Below are 22,008 nucleotides of genomic sequence, written 5' to 3'. Positions count from 1 at the left end.
AAAAAATAAATAAACGGGAGTTAACTAAAGTTGTCTGCGTAGCGCCGTTATATAAATCAGAAAACAAAACGTTTTTTTCTTCGTCAAAGTCATTATCCATTGACAATTATGATATGATTTCTTTTTCTAGAAAATTATTGTTGTCTCTTAACTGACAAAGCAGTGCAACGAAGCTTTTGCCTTCGTTGCGTGAAATGAACTGCGGAAGTACGCAACAGTGAACTCTCTTGTGTTCCTCGTGTGCCTCTGTACGTGCCTGTACGTGATGTCGTCATGTGTTCCTCTCTCCGGACAGACTCACAACCTCTGCCATGGCTCCGTGAAACAACACATGGCAGCAAGCAGCCATGGACCAAAAACAAAACAACTCACCCAAAAAACTGACGATGCTTAAATAGCACCCTTACTTGGTTTCTTTCGAAATTATTTCAACTCCTCCAATATTCGCAGCTCCAAGCCGGCTGTCAGTCACTGTCGGGGGGTGAGGCGCACTGACTGCAACCCACTTCGGTTTAATTTCCCCCGGTATTTCGCTTCCAGGTTTTCCTCTACCAGACGCTCAGCATGGGTGTCCAGGGTTTTCAAGAGTACATTGAAAAGCACTTTCCCAGCGCTGTGGTGCCGGTGGACCTCCAGAAGCTTGCCCTCGGGAGTGTTGTTGTAGGCGGCCAGCAGAGACCACCTCACAGTCCGCTGAGACTGCTGGTGGACGCCGAGAACTGCCTCCACCGGCTCTACGGAGGCTTCTACACCGACTGGGTCAGCGGCGGCCAGTGGAACCACATGCTGGGCTACCTGGCCGCCCTCTCCAAGGCCTGCTTCCACGGCAACATTGAGCTCCTGGTGTGCTTCAATGGCGCCCTGGATAAAGGCCGCCTTCACGAGTGGGTCAAGCGGCAGGTGAACGAGAGGCAGACCGCCCAGCAGATCATCAGCCACGTCCAGAACAAGGGCACCCCGCCACCCAAAGTCTGGTTCCTTCCTCCCGTGTGCATGGCCCACTGCATCCGACTGGCGCTCCTCAGGTTCCGCGTCGGGGTGAGTGATAACTCGGCCTGGCGACGCCTGTTGAGCGGAGCCGCTCCGGACCGCCGCCGGAGTACGTTAGCCGGCTTTCTTGTTAGCCTGCTAGCTTACCCACCAGGTCATCAGTGCCAACTTCACTCATGATAAGAGCAGTTTCCTGCCCCGGCTCTGTGAATCAGTGTGCCGCTATGAAGTGTTAGCAGTGGAGTCGGTGGCCTGCTTTTGAATACATTTAGTGACCTTACCTCAGACTGAGTGCAGGGGATCAACACTGTAATGGGTTTGATCATTAATCACAGGCCAGGAAACTACTGACTCACTGACCTGTATCAGTGTCAGAGAGCCAGAAGGGGAGTTTGAAAGAGAGGAAGTCCACCTAATCATGTTAGTAACCCCCCCCCCCCCCCCGATTCTGATTGTGATTAGCTGGTTTTCTTAGCTTTCTATGAGTTTATCTTTTGGGCTTGTTGGACAATACCAGTCATTTAGAAAAAGTCTCCTTTAGCTGTGAGAAATTGTAATGTTTATCTTTTCACAATTTTTTTTTTTTGACATTTTTTAGACCAAAATGATTAATGCAGCATAAAAATCAGCAGATTAATTGACAGCCCCTAAATGTTAGCTATGCAGGAACACTACAAAATACAGAAATTCCTATTTTTAGTGGATTACCTCTATAGAACAGTAACGCTGCCTCTCTTTCTGCATGGAGCATTATAGAGCTGTTATCACACACCTTTGCACAGTTTGCATGGGAAGAGATCAGGGATGTTCCTGTTTGCCGTGTTGGTACAGGGTCGATACTGACCTTATTAAAGAAATACTTCACTCACAATGTGACAGTTTGCAGAACAACTACTCGCCCCTGAATTCTTGAAGAAACCCTTGTTTTTCTCTCGTGCCTCCATGGTGAAAAAAGGGAGAAAAGTCTTGATGCATTGACGTAAACAGGGTGTCTCCCTACTGACCAAATGCATGCATCTCCACCAAAACCTTACTTTTGTTTACACTAAGGACTCGTGCGGAAAGTAGCGCACCTACACAAGTGTGAGACTGTTAATGCGGAAGTATTTTAAATTGTGTTGTGTGTTAAATTCTATATTTGCTGTCAGTATCCATATTATGCTGCATAAGTTCTTCGGTAACATTTTAGATACATAGCTTATTAATTATCTCTCTTTCCATCCATCAACCGCTCATTCACTGAGAGCAGCTCAAACCAAACCGCCCCTGGTTTGCGGTCCTGTTCCTGTAGCCTTCTCTCAAGTGGCTAATACACCACGTGTATGTAAGCGGTTTATTTTGAGGTTTAATCAACTTCAGGCCCAATTCTTGTCGTGGCCACTCCTCAGGTTGTCCAGAGCATGGAGGACCACCACCTGGAAGTGATGGCCTTATGCAGGGAGAGCGGCTTCCACGGCCTGGTGGCCTACGACTCGGACTATGCCCTGTGCAACATCCCGTGCTACTTTAGCGCCCACGCCCTCAAGCTGAGCCGCAACGGCAAGAGCCTCACCACCAGCCGGTACCTGATGCACGAGGTGGCCCGACAGCTCGATCTCAACCCAAACCGCTTTGTCCTTTTCGCATCGCTCCTAGGTTGGTGTGACACTGCTGGACAGAATATACATGGAGGTGCTAGTTTAAAATCAGGCTGACTAACACAACTATGCTGCTGCATGTTTTTTCTAGGAAATCACATACTGCCTGATGAAGACTTGGCTGCCTTTCACTGGAGCTTACTTGGTCCAGAGCATCCATTAGCATCTTTGAAGGTAAAGATTTGAATGGGTATTTCTCTCTTCATCATCACTGGGCTGGTCATCTGGTGTGTTACTGTACTGTGAGCTTTGTAAGTGAATGACAGTAACAGTGGGACAGTGTTTCAGCCAAGCGACAACCTCCCGCTTCTGAAGAGTGAAGTCAATGCAGAAGAGCCTTAAACCTGCATTCTCTCTAATCTGGGGGTGACTCCTCTGGTTGTATAGAAGTCTATGAGAAAATGACTCTACTTCTCACTTGATTTATTACCTCAGTAAACATTGTCAACATGAGTTTATGGTCTCAATCTCTAGTTTCAAGTCTTCTTTAATACAGCATGATGTTCATTTATTAAATTATGGTGCATTTAGAGTCAAATAGACCATAAAGCAGGGTATGCTTTAGGGCGGGGCTACTGTGATTGACAGGTCGCTACCACACCATTGTCCAGGTCGCCAAACTCTCATACTCTTCCCTTAAAATGCCATCTGACTGCAGTATTTAAAGGTTATATATACAATATTCAGAGAAGTAATATAGCATCAAACATCCATTGTCTACGTAAAGATATAGTGGAGTAATGTGTTATCTGAGCAGAGAATGATGTCACTCTCCCTTTGAGTGTGTTGTAATCTCAACTTCTCTGTGCTTTGTTTACATAGCTGCGACTGTTGGTGCATGCGAGTGTGCCCTACTGACTATAGCTAATGGCCGCCGCTCTGCACTGCATCCAAATGACGGCTCATAAAGCTGTTCCCACGGAGTTGTTGCGCAGCTCTGTCAGCGCTGTTGCTGTTGTTAGCGCCGTAAGCACCCTTAGCTGCTAGCACCATTAGCTGCTAGCCACCAGCTCAGCCCCCACCTCGTTGAGAGCCGTGTGGAGACAAAGATGTGCTCTAAACTTCAAATTGAGCACCCTTAAATAAGATGTAGGTTATAGGCTTTTCTGCTGTGGCCATGAGAGCTCAACACACTACGAATTAGGAAAACAAATGGACAAAACACAAGCAAATGCAGAAGACATCCTCACAAATTTCACAACAAGTACAGAAAACCCAACCAAATACAGAACTGTCCTTCAAGAGGCTCACAGGACAATGGGAAAACTGCAAACTCAAATAATCTGACCAGATATACACAACAAACTGTGAAACAGGTGTAGTGTAGCTGCTTTGAGAGAGAGAGAGAGAGAGATTGGGCTCAGAGCAGACAGGTGAACAGGTGTTGGAGAGTAGAAGAGAGAAGAAATGTTGAGTAACAAATAGAAAAGAGACTGTCCAGCTTACTTTGAAGGTTCTTGGTAGTGGCAGTCTGAAAAACATTAAATCACGGATAGTCTTCATCAGGGTTTAGAGTGTAATGAAGACAGTTTTTCAAATTGAAAAACTCATTAAGGTCAACTTATTTAGTTTTAAACCATTATTTAAACAATTTGCTTTTTATTTTTGTCATTGAACGTCACTTGATGACAACACTGAAAGTAACTATAGCCAGCTAACATAATGTTAGTCTATTTTACAATTCCTTGTGTAGCTGGACAGATTATTTGTATTGGCAGGCTAATAAGAAGCATGAGGCTAACGCCAGGTTCCCAGAAGTCAACACTTATTTCCCCAGATCCACTTTGAACCAAATCCATTAGCATCCAATGAAGTTGCAGTAGAGAAGCATAAAGAACTCATGTAATATTACTGGGCATTACCAAAGCTAATTTGATTCACATACAAAAAATATGCGGTTGTCAACTTAAACAAATTGCAGTCTGCAAAATGTGTTGGTCCAAAATTCCAGACAGACACTAATGGCATTACATATGGTGAAAAGTGCATTAGGACTTGTTTAGTTCTAGAAACAAAAAAAAGGACTTGCCTGACTTGACTTGCTACTTGCCAGTCTTGACTTGGGACTTGATTTAAAACTTGCCAGTCTTGACTTGGGACTTGATTTGAAACTTGCCAGTCTTGACTTAGGACTTGATTTAAAACTTGCCAGACTTGACTTGCTACTTGCCAGTCTTGCCTTGGGACTTGACTTGCTACTTGCCAGTCTTGCCTTGCCAGTCTTGCCTTGGGACTTGACTTGCTACTTGCCAGTCTTGACTTGGGACTTGATTTAAAACTTGCCAGACTTGACTTGGGACTTGATTTAAAACTTGCCAGACTTGACTTGCCAGTCTTGCCTTGGGACTTGACTTGCTACTTGTCAGTCTTGACTTAGGACTTGATTTAAAACTTGCCAGACTTGACTTGGGACTTGCCAGTCTTGCCTTGGGACTTGACTTGCTACTTGCCAGTCTTGCCTTGGGACTTGATTTAAAACTTGCCAGTCTTGCCTTGGGACATGTCAGCCTGGACTCGGGACTTGCCTGTTCTGGCTTGATGGTCTTGACTTGGGACTTGAGTGCAAAGACTTGAGAAATACTTGTAGCTTGCAAAACAGTGATTTGTTGCCTCCTCTGCAGGTTTGACAGCAAATCATTCAGAAACCGTTAAGGATCTTTCTGGAAAAGAAGACTGAATTTTAGCACCGCTGTATTGCCAAAAGTTGTAAATGCGGAGAACGCCGTTAGCTTAACCTCCAGCTTCCAGCAGGACGTAGCGGTTTGGCTCAGTGTTCATGCATGGCCGATGCAATACTGGATACAGAAATAGGATAGTGATGGGTTGGTGAATGGTTGGCTCAAACACTTGCATGACAGCAGTGCCACACTGTGTAAATGGTTCAGCTGTTAGTTTTCCATTGACTGGTTCTGATTAAACAGAAAGCCATCTGGTTTACGTGTGCAGCCCGACTGAGGCTAACTACCCTCCATACTGCTGCATGACGCTCAACAGGACTGACGGACTACTTGCATGCCTTCACTGCTTTCTACTCTTTTCTTAGCTCCCATCAGTGGCACCCAGTCAATCTTTCAGAAAGTAATAAAGATAAAAAATGTAGCATGCAATTTTCCCCAAATATGGTGTATTATATTGTCATTTTATCATTAAAATAGCATCGAATAAAAAAAAAAGAACCACTCTATGTATACATATATTTGAAAAGATAACCAAACAAATGCATATTTACACTACAATAAATCTCATTTTATTGGTTGCAGTAGTCTTTATTCAACCTGGGACAAAAAATCTCATCTTCAACAAATAAAAATGTTTTTATCACATGGACACTGCAAATATTGGTAACCAAAACTGCTGCCATCTTGATATCGCTGAAATGAAGTGTCTCGTTCTGCAGCTGCCGTCACCCGGACAGTTGTTTACCCATCAATCTCCTTCAGTGTGTAAGGGCCAAGGCAATGAATTTATTGCTGTTCAATTTCTGTAATTTGGCCAAACACACCGACCAAGACAAGTGTGGAATTGTATGCTCACTGATATCTGGAAAGTAACACGAGAGAAAAGCAAAACAGTGGCTCGCTGGCAGAACACTTGGTACTCTGCTTTATGGTCTATGTGACACTAAATGGACCATCATTTACTAAATGAACATCATGCTGTATTGAAGAAGACTTGAAACTAGAGATTGAGACCATAAACTCATGTTTACAATGTTTACTGAGGTAATAAATCAAGAGAGAAGTAGTCATTTTCTCATAGACTTCAAAACAACCAGAGGAGTCGCCCCCTGATGGACAGTAGAGAGAATGCAGGTTTAAGGCACTTCCTCATTGGCTTCACTCGGCAGAACAGGATCTTGCCGCCTGGTAATATCTAGCAGAATCCCTCTTTTTGTTTTTGTGGTTTTTTTTTCAAGAAAAAAATTCTCAAGAATTCATATGCGAATTATGACAGTTTCACACAAATGTCTTAATTGGATAATATGCTGAAGTGATTTTGGACAGACATGGATGTACACTGCAGCTAATTGTAGTTCTCCCTGTAAGACATGAGTGGTCTACCTGTGATGGTTCCTCAGGTGCGTGCCCACCAGCTGGTGCTCCCACCCTGCGATGTTGTAATCAAGGCTGTGGCCGACTACGTCCGCAACATTCCGGACATCGCCGACCTGGAGGCCGTTGCTAAGGAAATCTTCAAGCATTCCCAGGTATGAGAGGTAGCCGATGTGGCGTTGCGTTTAGACGGATGGATAAGATGCGGGCAGATCGCGCACATGTTGTCAAATGAATATTCACAATCAAACGGGTTTTTGGTTCAAAGCTGTGAGCAGGATCCCACTGAAACATTCATAATGAGCTGAATATAGATTTATAGCTTTACAGCGCTGCAGTTATGTAACACAATGAGAAAGAAAAGATCAACACAAGGTTGGATTCAAATATATATATATTTTTTTTTTTGACATATTTTATCTGCTATGAAACTTAATTGTTATACTTCAAAGCTCCTGTGACTCAAGTGAGAGTCCTGCCCTTTGCTTTAGTTCTCTGGCCTTGCTTCATAATATACACCGTTTGGTATGAAATATAAATTCTACAATGGAAGGTTTATTTAAACTTTTTTTCAGTAACAGCATTTTTGCACCCTCCGTCATTTCAGTGAATTGTTGAAGTGAGAAATGTTCTGATCCCACTGTACAGGATAGAATCGTGCATTATACCACAGTCACCGTTTCCTCTTCTCATTTTTGTTTTTGAACCACCTCAAATGTCTTTAGATTTGTTTTCTGTTTCGCAGCACATTGTCCTAAAAACAGTTTCGACAACACATCCGGTAAATGTAATTAGTGTGCCCTGGAATAGAAGGAGCAAAAGTGAATCACCAGCAGACATGAGAACAGGGAACGGTTGTGTACCGACTGATGTGAGGGTCATTTGATTGAAGGATTGTATGAAAAAGCAAAGTTTCTATTTGATCATAAAACATTCAGAGCACTTCTGCTTTTTAAGCCATCCAAAACCAAAAAAGAGGATTTGAATGGACAGAAACAGAAAATAGCAACTCTGTCCATAAGTTAAATGTGCAATGTGTGTGTTGTTACATTCAAACAGTGAACAAACATTATCACCAGAATGTGAAGCGATTACAGTGTTGACTTTAGAGATATGTACTGAAACGAGCACGCTAAGCAGCCTCCTGTCCTGTTCAACCCTGGAACGATAGTGAGTCTCTGCAGCGTCCAGTCTGTCCTCAGTCCAACAAGAGGACGAAAACGTAGAAGGGACAGGGTCCATTGAGAATAACAAACACTCTTTCTCAGAAAATCTGATTATTTTCCCCTCAAGTTCCTAATGAAATAAGATACTTTTTATTTAGCAAGAATTTAATTCACACAAGAGTACAAAACCGTGAGGTTATTTCATATAGACTATCTATTTATTGCATTAAAGATGATGTGTATATATATATCTCTCAATAGCATCATGATCCATATCGCTCTATGGCAAAGTAGTCTCCTGACGGAACAAAGATACAAGTTATTTTATCATTAAACATATTATACATATATTTACACCAACCCTACAGCCTCCGGTTATTGTCACAGTAAACACAGCATTGCGAATTCTTTACCAGCTGTTACGTAGTAGTTGGCTTTTTTAATCTTTTTATAACTGTACATTTCGATGGTATGGACTCGTTAGTAGAGATTTCTTTAGAGCATGTGGCCACACATTACACCTTCTTAAGTAATCGTTAAAGGAGGAGTTTTCTTCTTCTGTGGTGTCCTCCGGCTGCTGCGTGTGTTCATCTGATCTACTGTTTTTCTTTTAGTCGTGCACCGATGACAAAGTTCTCCGCTTCAACAAGGCAGTGGAGTACTACTCGGTGGCCAGCAGCCCCCCCCACCCCCCTCCACAGCTAGGTGGGTCTCTGTCTAATGATGCCGCACGGCCCTGAATTATGTTGCAGGTGTTTGTTTCTATGCGGAGTAGCTGTCAGATTTGGTCTTTGTTGACCTGGCTAGTACAGGAGTCAGCTGAATGATGGATCAGAAACGGATACATCAGATACCTGCTTAATAGCTTCATCCCATTCAAACAGACATGGAGATGGAATGGAGCGCAATTTTCAGATCGCAAAAGCTGCGACTTATTTTATTTATGTTTTCACGCATCAATAAAGTCTCCACGCTGCAGCAGGAACACTTAACCACCTGAGGTAGAGACACAGTCTGTCTGTACTTTAGTCTGTGTGAAACTGACACTGACTGGAGATCAGTAAGACTCATTTTACACCAGGCTTGGTGTTCTTTTTACACATTTATGTCATGATGATTTAATTACATGTTCACAAGTTATAACATTCCACTGTGAGTAAAGATGTTTTACGTTTCAGCAGCTCATTAAAGATTCATGTTATTCATCTCATATCTCCATAATGAGCGGTTTATATGTTGACTGACTCCAGTGTTGTGTTGGTGAAACTACAGAATGATGTGTTGCTTGTGTTTAGTGAATAATACAGAAGATAATGAAATATCATACTTGTATCTCAATATTGCTCTAAAAACCAGCCCACTGAGATCATCTTGTCATATCGCTCAGTCCTGAATAGTTTACAGCTTTCTTACTTTATGAACTGTGGCTGCAGACTGTTGAAGTGCTTTACATTTAAAAGAAGCTTACTATTGTTGATGCTAATCTGTTCTTGTGCGTGTTTGGAGGAGCTCAGCCTCGACACAGAGCAGAGGAGATGTGTGATTATAAATTACACCAAACCCGTTAACTACTAATGAATGAACCGATATCGTCGGAGCCTATCAGTACTTGGGTCTTTAATCATTTAGAACCGATTCCCCTTTAATAGCGGGTTTCGGTCCTCGTCCCTTAGTCTGTGTCCAGTAAAACAGATCGAAAGCATCTGTATCAAGATAGTTTTACACACAAAAAATTAAACTAAATGAGCGACATATCATTATCAGATTTACAGATTTAACATCGGGCTATTTTAAATATGTTGTGAAAATTATATTTATTTAAATGAACATTTTATTTTTCCTTTATATGAACACCCACATTTTTTTAAATCTCAAACTCCAGAAAGGTCCTTTTCCTCTCGAGTCTGTATGCTGACATGTTTCCTGTGTCTGTGTCACAGTCAGACCTAAACCAATGGGAGTCTCCGCTGCAGGGCCGCTTCCAAAAATGCCCCCCATTCCACACGTGCCTCTGCCCGTGAAACCCGGGGTAAGACTGTGAAACACACTCTGAGCTTAACGATTCCGATCCCGCAGGTGACGAGAACGTGTGTTCCACGTTTCAGGTCCAGCACCCGGACCCCGTGGTGGAGCGCGGCCTGGCTTCGGACCCTGTGGAGGAGGGCCCCCCGCGGCAGAACGGCTTCGGCGACATTCCTCCCGAAGGGAAGCACACGCCGCTGTATGAGAGGTCGTCTCCCATCAACCCCCACGACCACGCCGCTCTCTTCAACGCCTCCTCGTTCTCCGAGGAGGACGAGGAGAGCTCGGGCACAAATACCAAGTGAGTCGGACGCAACACTTTCCTCTCTGTTACTGAAACTCTTCAGCTGTTAAGGCTTCACACACTGCCCATGTTTTTCTGTGCGATTCATTCCCACGTCAATAACATTTTTCTATTGTGTTTGTCATGAGCACTTTCACACAGAACGCTAATGTTTGGATCTGAACACATAAGGAACACCTCTGGGAAGACGCATAATGATGTAAAAACTAGAAATAACAATGGACTTGTCCTGTTCAGACCAAACGCGTAGTGGATATTTCACCTTGCGTTGTGAATATTCTCCCTCTGCAGCCAATAGGAGTGCTCTTACCTGAAGCACATTTAGTTTGTAACTTTGGATGCAATCAGTCCGCGCAAAAACATCTGTCACACCTTTATGCTAGTAGCAGCTAATGTAGCCTGCAGCAGAGGTCTGGTAAACTCACTTCTAACACCACACCTCCAGATTTAGTTTTTACTTTTCAAGCATGTAGTCTTCTAAATGCTCTTTTTTTTTTTTCTTTTTCTTTTTCTTTTTTTTTTTCTGCGGAGCAAGTTGCCATTGCCCTCCCTTCCTCATTTGAAATAATGTGCAACACAACATTTGAAATCCGTAACAGGTTGTTCTAATGTTACAGTCATGACAAACCCCGACACTGCTCTGCTCTAGACATCTTCTGCTCAGAGCTTGATGGGGTGGAGGGTGGTGCGTTTACCCACCTCTGTTTAGCATGTTGGAATCATTTCCCTGCCTGCTGTGGATGAAGATAAGGCCACTGTCTCTTTAATGTTAGATGTCATGATCAGTGGATGTTCTCTTGTCTTTTTAGATTGTAGACAAAGGTAGATCTCTACAGAACAGCTGCCTCACATCCAGCAGTTCTTTTCAAATGAAAGACTGTCTAATCTTCTCTGTTGATATGAAACGGTGGCACTGATCATGTTTGCTGTGTCTTCAGTCATGTTAGTGCCCATAGGGGAGGATGGGAGAGAAACGGACCAGAGGGAGACCCGGGGGACCTGACTGACGTGAGTGGAGCGTCAGGAACACTGATTACAAGTGTCAGCAGGCGACAGAGGTGACATCACTGTGTCCCCTCTGTCCTCAGGCCGACCTCTGCGTGACCCCCGCTGCGGATCTCCGCGGCCTGAGAGCCCAGATCCCCTCGCTGCTCTCCATGCCCACCAGGAACCACATGGACGTCACCATCCCGGCCCTCCCCGCCGTGGCCCCCGAGGTCCTGCGGGTGGCCGAGCACAGACACCAGAAGGGCCTCATGTACCCCTACATCTACCACGCTCTGACCAAGGTCAGGGGGGTCCGACTCTGGTCTCACTCTGATTCATGTTTTGGGTTTGAAGCTGCTCGTAGCTTTTATTTTGTAACACTGGTCTTTTTGTATTCAACTAAAGGAACGGGCAACCAGAGAAAGTATTGACCTTTCTAGTCAAATCGGTGCTCCGCGTACACAGACGTTGTGCAGCGTTTAGATAACTGGGTTTCTTTGCAGGGAGAGATCAAGCTGTCTGTCACCATCGAAGATGAAGCCAACAAAGACCTGCCTTCAGCGGTGCAGCTGTTTCGGCCCATCCGCCAGTATGTTTACGGGGTGCTCTTCAGCCTGGCCGAGGCCAGGAAGAAGGCCGAGAGGCTCGCCATGAGGAACCACTGCCCCCCCGAATGTGAGTCCTGCAGTATCGAGGTTTCTGGGCCTGTATTTCTAATATGGAAACATGTCTGTCATAATTTCCAAACTATGACTTCAAATGATGTGACCAACAGACCATCAACCCAAGATATTCAGTTTACAATGCTATAAACCAACAACTAGCAGCACTTCCTCATTTCAGATCGACATACGATCAGTAATTCATTCTGAAAATTGTTTCTATTTGATTTGATGTTGATCAACTAATTGATTAATTGACTTTTTAGTGCAGCTCAAATTTTTTAATATTAATATAATTATTATATTTAAAGTTCAAAAAGATCCATTGTTCAAATTCTATATTATTAAGTATAATAACATATATTATGTTTCCAAAGTAATAGCGTTAAATGATCATGATCTTAACATTGACCGTAATAAGAGTGATAATGATTTTTGCCATGATGGAGCGTTCCTGCCTGATCTCTAGTTATTTCTGCCCCCCCCCCAGATCCACATGTCATGGTCAAAGAGTGGGCCGCCTACAAAGGCAAGTCTCCCCACACTCCAGAGCTGGTGGAGGCGCTGCCCTTCAGGGAGTGGACCTGTCCCAACCTCAAGAAGCTGTGGTTGGGGAAGGCTGTGGAGGACAAGAACCGCAGGATGAGAGCCTTCCTGGCCTGCATGCGCTCCGACACGTCGGCCATGCTGAACCCCGCCAGCGTCCCCACGCCCCTCTTGGTGCTCTGCTGTGTGCTGCGGTGAGTAGACGGACCAAGTGCGTCTGTTTCACTGTTCCGGTGTGAAGTAATATGGAAGGGAGGGAGGCGTTCTGAACACAGTCCTTTGGTATTTGTAACGCTGTTAACCTTCTGTGTTTTGCTTCAGGTTTATGTTACATTGGCCAGGAGTAAGAATTTTGCGTCGTAACGAACTTGATGCTTTCCTAGCCCAAGCACTTTCTCCTAAACTTTATGAGCCTGACCAGCTGCAGGACCTGAAGGTGATTGTGTAGCGTTTATTGTATGGGGAGTGTCTGAAAAACGCACGCACCGTCATGAAAGTCCTGTCCGTAATAAGCCGTCCTGTCAAAGGTTTCCAATTGATCTGTCTCTATTTAACAGCTGTAACTGTCAGGTAGGCCGTGGTTCCACTTGTCTTTTGTCATCCGATCACACCAGGATGCTTTACCTGTCGAGTCTGAACCATCCGATCACCCAGACCACATGCCGAGGTGGCCTGGCGGTCTTTGAGTTCTGATCTCAGTGGTGTGTGGACACAATCCAGACAGTTTATCAAACGTAGGTCTACAATATCCCCCCCCCCCCCCCCAAAAAAAAAAACCAAGTCTGAAGCACAGCTGAGACCTGCTAAGTTACCGCTGATGATGACGCAACATTTCCAGATTTTAGCTTCTTCAAAGTAAAAGCTTTAGAATTACAAAATAATGGGGGATTTTAGTGTGAAGCATCAGTAGGAAAATGTGTTTATCACTAAATTAGCAGAACTGTGTTATCGGTGATTCTTCAATCAATACTCCAGGAAGGAATATAAATAATTAAAATAATAACAGAGGCTTTTATTGTGAAACATTTATAGGAAATGAAGTGTGTTTATCCACCGTTATACAGCCGCTCCTTTGAGCCTCTGATCAGGCAGGTCTCATTTCACACGTGAAAACAGCTGCGGTCCGATCCGGCACATCGGATCTCAAAAGTCGCGTTGAACACACAAACGTAACCACGGCCTCATTTGGAGAATTGGCCGACTCCTGTTGGAGTTCATGTTGTTCTGTTTCTCTGGACACTCCTCATATTCTGCAGACTATAAACAACCTCCTCGGGCAAAACAAAGTTTTGTTCGAGCACGTTGTTCCTGAAGCCGTAACTTTTTCGCTAAAGAGATGCTCCGAGTGACTCGGAAGCGTTCTCGTGTCACGTGTGGATGGTTCATCAACTCCCATGTCTCAGACAGAGCTCCCTTCTATTTGGCCCTCTTGTTAATGTAAACCATCCACACGAGTTGTGCGCTTTGGTCCCTGTGGTCTGTCTGTGTGCATCTCTGTCGGCGTGTCTGCTCTATGCTGTGCCAGAGCGTCCAGGTTGTGCACCGCTGTGTTTGGGCAGCCGGGAGTGAATGGGCTGCTTTCGCTTGCTCTGTGCTTTGCTTTGCACTCTGTCAATGTGAATGCTCAGTTGGGCTGTTTAGAGGAACATACTGGGTTTATTTTTTTTCCTTTCATCTGGAAAGTTCACATGTGGATGTTTCTCCTCTCCAGATCGACAACCTGGACCCTCGAGGAGTGCAGCTGGCCGCTCTGTTCATGAGCGGAGTGGACATGGCCCTGTTCGCCAACGACGCGTGCGGACAGCCTATTATTTGGGAGCACTGCTGTCCCTGGATGTACTTTGACGGCAAGCTGCTGCAGAGTAAACTTATCAGGGCCAACTGGGAGAAGGCCCAGCTCATTGACCTCTGTGATGGTCAGGTAACTTCATCCCCACCGCCCACAAGTCAGCAAAACGTGCTCCGACCAAAGGCCTCGGTGTGAGGGCACCGTGTCTACACAGCCACAGTAGAACTGCCTTTACCACAGCACTGAGGTCCGGGTGATTGGGTTTCTAACGGTTGTTTCTTGCATTGGACATTAGCCAGGCTGCTGAGGTTAACCATGTTGCTACCGCTAGCTTTTTGCTAGCAGCCAGAAAACGAATCCCAGTGCTACATGAAAGCCAGGACCAAAAATAAATGCTTGCGTTAGCTAGCGTTAGTCATGACAATCATCCTAATGCTAGCACTAGCTGCCAGAAACAAACATCTGTGGATACAGATGTCTCTTATTTCTCAAGATGGATCAGAGATTAAACTCAAGCTTTATATTTAATTAGTTTTCTGATTCACCATCTGGTTTAAATATATGTTCATATAAAAAAACTGAAAAACAAGGTCCACAAACAACTTTCTTCATTTATTAGAAAGAAATTGTCTTTTCATGATCTGATATATTTCTCAATAACTTTATTATGGATACAATTAAAGTCAGAGAGCGCTGGAGAGACAAAAAACCTTTTACATAATTTATCATTCAGTCATGTGAGGCGGATCATTCCCGAGTGTCGGGTTTGATGAGTTATATAATTTCGATTTAACCTGAAAGGAGCGTAATAAATAAATTCCAGTATTCAAGAGAAACATAATCATATTCTGGGTTATTTAATAATGACGTCACAATCAGAATTTCAAAACATACTGACGCAAATAAATCATAAATAACACAAACGCATTCGGTAGAAATCGGTCCTGCGCTTACAAACAGAACACAGTATAAATACCACAGACTGTGTATAAATACTCAATGCAGTTTGTTAAAGAGGTAACGGACTACATAAAGATAAAACACCTCCACTCTGGCAGTGATGATATCTGTGTCTTTATTAGTTACTATTATTAAGTACAGTGATCATGTGAACAGACACAAACTTATCAAAAGTCTCTCCAGCTATTAAAGCTGACTAACAGCTGTGATCAGCTGTGATTAGCTGATCCGCCAATCATTAGAAACAGACATTGCTTCACGAGACACTTCAGAGGAAAGGACGTCTCATTTATCTTAAAACATATTTCCTCGTTTCTTCTCTCCATGCATCCCTGGTGGGAGGGACTGGGATGCAAGGAAAGGATGCAAGTGAGGGGAAACGGGGATGCAATTAAGAGACTTGGGATGAACCCTATGTTTCTTTCTGGAACAAAATTAGATGCTGGTGTTAGCAAGCGTTAGTCATGATGCTTATGCTAACGCTAGCACTAGTCATTAGAAACAGACATATTTGATTTATTGCCGTCGTTTTTTGCAGTGGCCTTTCTTAAATGAGCAGTGCGACTATATTCTGTTCGAGCTTTTCCTAAAGCAGCTACTTTTTGATACTTTGTTTGTTGGATTAAATCCAAAGAGGCAGAAACAAGAAAACAAGTCGGAGAGTCAAAATGTGAAAATACGACTTGTTTTCTTGTTTGGACACGTGCCAGCAAAAAGGCGAGGAAGAAGATTGCCCGCTGATGAAGTTAATAATGCAGGGTCATATTCAAACAGCCAGCGTTCCAAACGTTTTATGCTATACACACGGTGCGTCCGCTCTTTCTGCTGCGCTCCAGTCGTCACCGAGCTCATGAATCATCTTTACACCAGTACAACAAGTACGAATATCGCAAGGTAAACAAGGCTTACTGCCATAATGATTTGATCAAACAACTATTACTGTTCTGGAACATCAGATCCTCTCTGGCAGTAAAGCACACAGCAGTCTGTTAACCCTCTGAGAGCCGCAGCATCATCTTCAACGAGCCTATTCATTCACTTTTGGGGTCGGCTGCAGAGTTTGGCACTTCCGCGTTGGCTTCACTCGTCAGCACCGGAGGTGGCCGCTTGAATGGAACTACATGGCACTCAACTTGTGATGCTCAAACGAATGCATTTGAAAAACTTGGTTGTGCAACGATAAAGGTGAAAATGAAACCTGTCGCCAACACAACAGGTTGCCTCCATTTTTACAAACTTGGTTTTTGGTGTGGACACCACTGGGTTATATTTTGGAGAAGCAAGAGAACTGGGCACAACAAGAATTAATTCTCGCTTGTTAATGGCCATAGTTTCTGGGTATCTGAAGTCATCCAAATGTTGACAGTAGAGATTAACAAGTGTTGGTTTGTTTCCCTACAGGTTATGCTGGCTGCCAAGGTGGAGAAGATGCGTCGGAGCATCCTGGAAGGTCTCAACTTCACTCGGCCACCTCATCCTCCTCCGTTCCCCCCACCACCACCTCCATCTCACGGGATGCCTTTCTACCCCCCCGTGGGCTTCTTCTACCCGCCGCCCCCTCAGGGGAGAGGCAGAGTGGTGCCTGGTGAGTACAGTGAGCTAAACCGGTGAGAATGTCGCAGCACCTGACATGAATTATGTCAGGTAAGTCTTATACCTCAGAATTATTGTTTTTTCCTCCCTCCTACAAGGACTCGAAGGACTCGAAGAAATGTCATTGCAGGGTGGGAAGCTGGAGATAGCCGGCACTGTGGTGGGCCAGTGGGCTGGAAGTCAACGCCCCCGAGGAAGAGGAGGCTTCCCCGTGCAGGTGGTGTCTGTCGGTGGACCAAACAGAGGGTAGGCACAGAAAGAAGGCGAGACGTACTGTGTGAAGATTTTTTTGTAAACCATGTGGACCTGTTTCTGTCTTCTGCAGTCGTCCCAGAGGAGTGATTTCCACACCCGTCATCAGGACGTTCGGTCGGGGAGGCAGGTACCACGCTCGGGTCTTCAGGAGTCAGATGGCTTACCTGGTGAGTGAGGGATGAGTCACAGAGATCGGGACTGTCCGTTTTCCCTTTTGTCCTTCTGTCTTTATGTATTTCACAGCTTGTCACTGGATGCATTGGGTTTCAGTTTGGAGTAGATTGTTTGTTCACTAAGCAGAGAGATGAGTCCACGGTTAAAAAAGAGTTTTCTTGTTGCATGTCATCATTCCGAAGACGGATTCGGCTTCATGCTTGTCTACTAGCAGCTTATGTTTTCCCATCAACACTAAATTAAGCCCCTTTCAGAGACGCACTTCTTTACATAAATGTGACGGCAACTTAACATGCCGGTCTCCAGAAAAGAGCACTCAGTAAATCTCCACCAGGTGTGTCTCTCACCTCCCAAACAAAGAAGAGTTTATTCTCACTTAAGATGGCAGCGAAGACCACACAGATTTATTCATCTCGTATTGGGCCTGACTTTAGTGGATCATAACATACGGGGGGTGGAATAAATCTGCAGATGCTCCGGGTCAAAATGAGACCAAAATCAGTTTTTGAGCTAGACTTGGGTATGGCTTGTTTCTAGCATAGACTGTATATAAGAAGTGGACACAGTCACCATGGCCCATTGGTTTGTGGACTATGAATTTGAAGCTTCAAGTTTGGCATTTTGGCCATCGCCAATTTAACTTTTGGCCAATTTTAAAACCACACTGTGAAAGGGTTAAAGTTGTAAGACAAAAACACAGACAACTCCCACACCAGACAACCCCGTGGTAGAGACCTGTTATCACAAGTAGCCCCGCCCTAAAGCATCCCCTTCTTTATGGTCTATTTGACTCTAAATGAGCATCATGCTGTATCGAAGATTTGAGATTGAGACCATAAACTCATGTTTACAATGTTTACTGAGGTAATAAATCAAGAGAGAAGTAGAGCCATTTTCTCATAGAGTTCTATACAACCAGAGGAGTCGCCCCCTGATGGACATTAGAGAGAATGCAGGTTTAAGGCACTTCTACATTGGCTTCACTTTTCAGACCCGGAGGTTGCCTCTTGGTTTTCCGCCTAGTCGATTACCGGAAATTATTTTTGCTACTGAAGCAGTTGTTGATACCTTGCAGCCGCTAATGGCCGGTTAAGAGGAGTGACGAGTCAGCAGTCAATGACCGTATAAACCAGTCAATAAAACAAGTTTTTCAAAAAATACAATTTTTTTATCACTGCAACCACAGGAGGACCATGTGCATGGAGTCACAAATAAGCCTGGCGGAGATGGTAAGTGCATTAATTAATAAGCACTTTTACATAACTTTGAATCAAGGAAATCAATTATTACGCTTTTAAACGCAACATTCAATATTCAACAAACCAGGAAATGCAATAGATGAGCTGATTTAAAGTTGTTTAGATTGATTTTTAACTACACAAATCATCAGCCCAGCACGGCCTCCTCATATTTCATTCGACAGCACGGAATGTGTTGTCATTCTATGCTTGTGCCCTGTGGAACATCATGGAATAGACAGGAGTTAATAGTGCAGCATTGTTGGCTTCCTTAGCGCCTGTTAGTGACCTTAGAACACATCTTTTTCCTTGATATCACTACTTGGCTCTGTTCAGTTCTCCCAAATATCACTTGAGCATTGTGGCTCTTTCTATAACGGCCCTGTCTAGTCTGAACAAAGCCATCACACACATGGATGTGCAACCACCGCAGTCTGAAAAACACGAAGCAGCAATAAGACAATTGAAGACATCTGACGTTCTAAATGAATAACCTCACTCTGCAAATATGGAATCCATAGACGCTGTTGATGTTCATGTGTGAAAGGCTCACGTAAGTGTCTGAAATCTTTAGGAATTATCATCAATGTCCATTTCTAATGTCCAAGCAGTCTCACCAAAAGTTGTGCTCCGGACCAAATTAGTTTGAAGGGCAGACTTGTTCAGGCCCTGCTGGACTGGAGGGTGCTTAGTGACCCTCAACAACAAGTCACTTTAAAGGAATACTTCACCTACAGAATGACCAGTTATCAATCACTCGCCCCGTGTTACCTTGAATTTGTGGAGAAAACTTCTCGCATTTCAAACACTTCTGCATAAACAGTCTCCCAAGTGTTTTAAATAGTAATGTTTTAGTGAAGTTGTGCATGTTTGGGAAGCAGAGAGCATACGGCTGGATAAATGACTTGGATTATACCGCATAAGTTGCGTGAGAGTTTATAAACGTGTGTAGTAGGGGTGTAACGGTTCACAGAATTCTCAGTATGGTTCATTACGATACAGTGGTGCCACGGTTGGGTACGGTTCAATACAGCAAAAAAGCAGAAATGCCATCATAAAGTATGTTCTTTCTTTACTTTGAATAATGGGGGATGAATTTGTGTACAGGAAGCTGCAAGCAACTCCTGTTTTGTCTTTAACACGTGGGCTGCTGTTGTGCTTTAGTGAAAGAAGGTCACACTCTCTCTGATCTCTGGAGGAGGGAGGAGGCCGGAGATCTGCTGCACTGTTGCTGCTTTCTGAGATGCTGGATTAAGACATCGGCCTATTTGTGTCGTTACAGTCGGCTAGCTTTGTGTAGTCCATGACGTCCGGCCGTCTGTTGGCAGAGCAACAGCGAGAGCTCGAACATTTGATTTTCTGTTTGGGATTTTGTTTTATTTTACAAAGCAGGAATTATGATCTGGAGAAATAGGCTGGTGAATGAGTCGTGTCACAGGGCTCAATAGCATGAAGCATGTTCGTACAGCCTGGTTTCCGACTACAGAGCAGCGTCTCATATCCGCCATACCTTTAGCCCGGTTTGAATCGGTAGGGAGGAGCTACCTAAACGCTGCGGGGAGAGTTTGTAGCGTGTGTGCTGCTGTTGGTTTTCCTGCTAAGCTAGCTTAGCATAGTGTGTAGAATTGTTGTTCTTGCGTGGTGGGCGTGTCAGACAGCATGTTGTCTGTTACGTTGGGTTGGTTGCCAGGTTGAGCGCAGTGGCTCCACCGAGAGAACATTATATTTCCCACAATTTAAGCTTCTGCATCTTCCAAATGCACTAGTATTATTCAAACGTATTGTTCGGTTCATAACGCGTACCGAACCGTGAGCCTCGTACCGAACGGTTCAATACGAATATGTGTAGTGTTACACCTCTAGGGTGTATATAAAGGTACTAAATTAGAAATTCAAAGCAACAATATAGCAGGAAACAACTATTCAATCCCGACCCACGGCGTTAAGCGTAACGTCCGTGCAGTTTTAAATTGAATGGATTTATTCAGGGAGAGGTGAAATATACAGTACATTCCTCAAAAACTGGGGAATAGACCTCTACTACCCTTTGCTTTTTTAACAATGAGATAATCATATGATTTGGTCTCAACATGGACTGCATGTGCTTCACAAAGATCAAAATACAGCTGTTGCTCTTTTCACTGTTTAATCACGGGGCAACGACAGAACCCATAACCATTGTTTGAGCATTCAGCATAGGACGCGTGGGAACTAAACGGCCCCTCAGCCGGTCTTTGTTCTGTTTAACACCCTTTTATTTGACTCATAATTAACGTCTCGTTTGTCACCAGGACTTTCAGCCCACATCTGGATTTTCTCCAGATTGCACATGATTTAAAGAAGAACCCTCGCAGTCGCTGTTGCAGCCCGACCGCCTTTGGCATCAGTTTTAAAATCCTTCCTCCTTTGTCCCACAGAGTAAGCCTGCTCATAAGCCTGCTCCTACGTGCGGACACGATGCGGTGAAGGAGCAAAAGAAGCCAGAGGAGAGGAAATCCTCCCCAGCGCTGTGCGGCGGCTCGACCACGGAGAGTGGCGTGGAGGACAACGACGAGCCAGACCGGCTGAACGGAAACAAAGAGGAACGCGGGGCCCTCATCCAACCTGAAAGTGCCTTTAGCAGTGACTCCAAGACGCACAATGCTAATCCTCACTTAAATGCACTAAACATAGACGGCGAAGGTCTGGAAGCCGCCGTCTTAAAAACAGAAGAGTAAGCCTATTTTTCTAGAGAGGGTGAAGGATGAAAGGTGGAACAGGATTAGGATATCTGCACATTTCGAAAGCCTCCAGTCAATGTACCTTTTTCTGTCAGAAGAAAATGTGAAATTCTCAGTAAAACACATGAGATACGTGGCACACTGCTAGTTTTACGGAGTTGGTCACTCCATCACCGAGATTTTTACATGTTTTTGCGACAACGATGCTTTTCCTTTTCACGAGAATATTAAAGGAGCTTTCATTTGGAAATATTTGAGTTCTGCTAGGTTGATCCTCTACATGGCGCCACGTCACCGTAGTATCAGTTATCAATTTTGTGTTGTGTTCGGGTCCAATCGAAGCAACTCGGTCCAGGAGCTCGGATGAGCTCCGTGTAATTTCAGTCATTCAGCAACATTTCTAGACCCTAAAAATCCGATGAACAAGACACTCAACTTGGTTCCTTTGAGTATCACAAACCCCTCCTGCATGGTTCGCAATGCCAGAGGTGCGTCGTTATTATGCATGGCGTCCTTTTTCTTCTATCTTCACACAGCACCGTGTCTCCATTAGCAGACTAACGGATGGCTGACACCAGAGATGTAAATGGTAAAAAAAAAAAAAACAACGTTTGATTTGTTCTGACCTTGAAGTTATCTACCCACTTGGAAGTAGCGTGTTCACACAATGTTGTTCTCTGTTGTCGTTTTCTGCATTAGTCAAATATCTGAGAAAAAAAACACCCAAAAAAGAATCTTCTGAAAAGCTTTTGATGGAGATCACCGCGGTCGTGCTTCTAATTTAGACCCAAGACGTCGAACCAGTAATCCTTTATGAGACTGACTTCAGTGTTGTTTTCACACTTGTACTTGCACCAGAATCATCATTTAACATTTTGACTTTGCATCTTTCATTAGTGATTGCAGAAATGGC

The 22,008-nt window shown here is 44.1% G+C and overlaps 1 protein-coding gene across 4 annotated transcripts; it reads left to right on the top strand.

The window, feature by feature from the left end:
• The first annotated feature begins 302 nt into the window (after positions 1–302).
• Positions 303–22,000, top strand: LOC116398777 (constitutive coactivator of PPAR-gamma-like protein 1). 4 transcript variants are annotated; one of them, XM_031875393.1, is made up of 18 exons: positions 565–1,038; positions 2,379–2,625; positions 2,719–2,801; positions 6,706–6,834; positions 8,460–8,550; positions 9,786–9,874; positions 9,951–10,168; positions 11,110–11,179; positions 11,260–11,460; positions 11,662–11,833; positions 12,311–12,560; positions 12,688–12,802; positions 14,078–14,287; positions 16,517–16,700; positions 16,807–16,954; positions 17,034–17,130; positions 18,324–18,366; positions 20,793–20,880. In XM_031875393.1, exons 1-18 carry the CDS (start codon positions 565–567, stop codon positions 20,795–20,797), a joined length of 2,826 nt encoding a protein of 941 aa, XP_031731253.1. In that variant the 3' UTR covers positions 20,798–20,880. The 4 variants fall into 4 exon arrangements, with proteins under 4 accessions (XP_031731251.1, XP_031731250.1, XP_031731253.1 ...); XM_031875391.1 differs by lacking the exon at positions 18,324–18,366 and having other exon boundaries at positions 303–1,038; positions 9,951–10,075; positions 11,143–11,179; positions 20,793–22,000; XM_031875390.1 differs by lacking the exon at positions 18,324–18,366 and having other exon boundaries at positions 303–1,038; positions 20,793–22,000.
• The last annotated feature ends 8 nt before the right edge of the window (positions 22,001–22,008 follow it).

The sequence above is a fragment of the Anarrhichthys ocellatus genome, unplaced genomic scaffold (assembly GCF_004355925.1).
Source record: "Anarrhichthys ocellatus isolate YVR2014 unplaced genomic scaffold, GSC_Weel_1.0 scaffold90, whole genome shotgun sequence".
NCBI classification, from domain to species: domain Eukaryota; kingdom Metazoa; phylum Chordata; class Actinopteri; order Perciformes; family Anarhichadidae; genus Anarrhichthys; species Anarrhichthys ocellatus.
This window is presented reverse-complemented; position numbering and strand designations above follow the sequence as displayed.

Bases quoted from the DNA above. Each gene is read 5' to 3' on its own strand.
- LOC116398777 (XM_031875390.1), top strand. From the start codon at position 565: ATGGGTGTCCAGGGTTTTCAAGAGTACATTGAAAAGCACTTTCCCAGC. The intron at 1,039-2,378 runs GTGAGTGATAAC...GCCACTCCTCAG, and splicing joins TCCTCAGGTTCCGCGTCGGG to GTTGTCCAGAGCATGGAGGA. The intron at 11,461-11,661 runs GTCAGGGGGGTC...GTTTCTTTGCAG, and splicing joins TCTACCACGCTCTGACCAAG to GGAGAGATCAAGCTGTCTGT.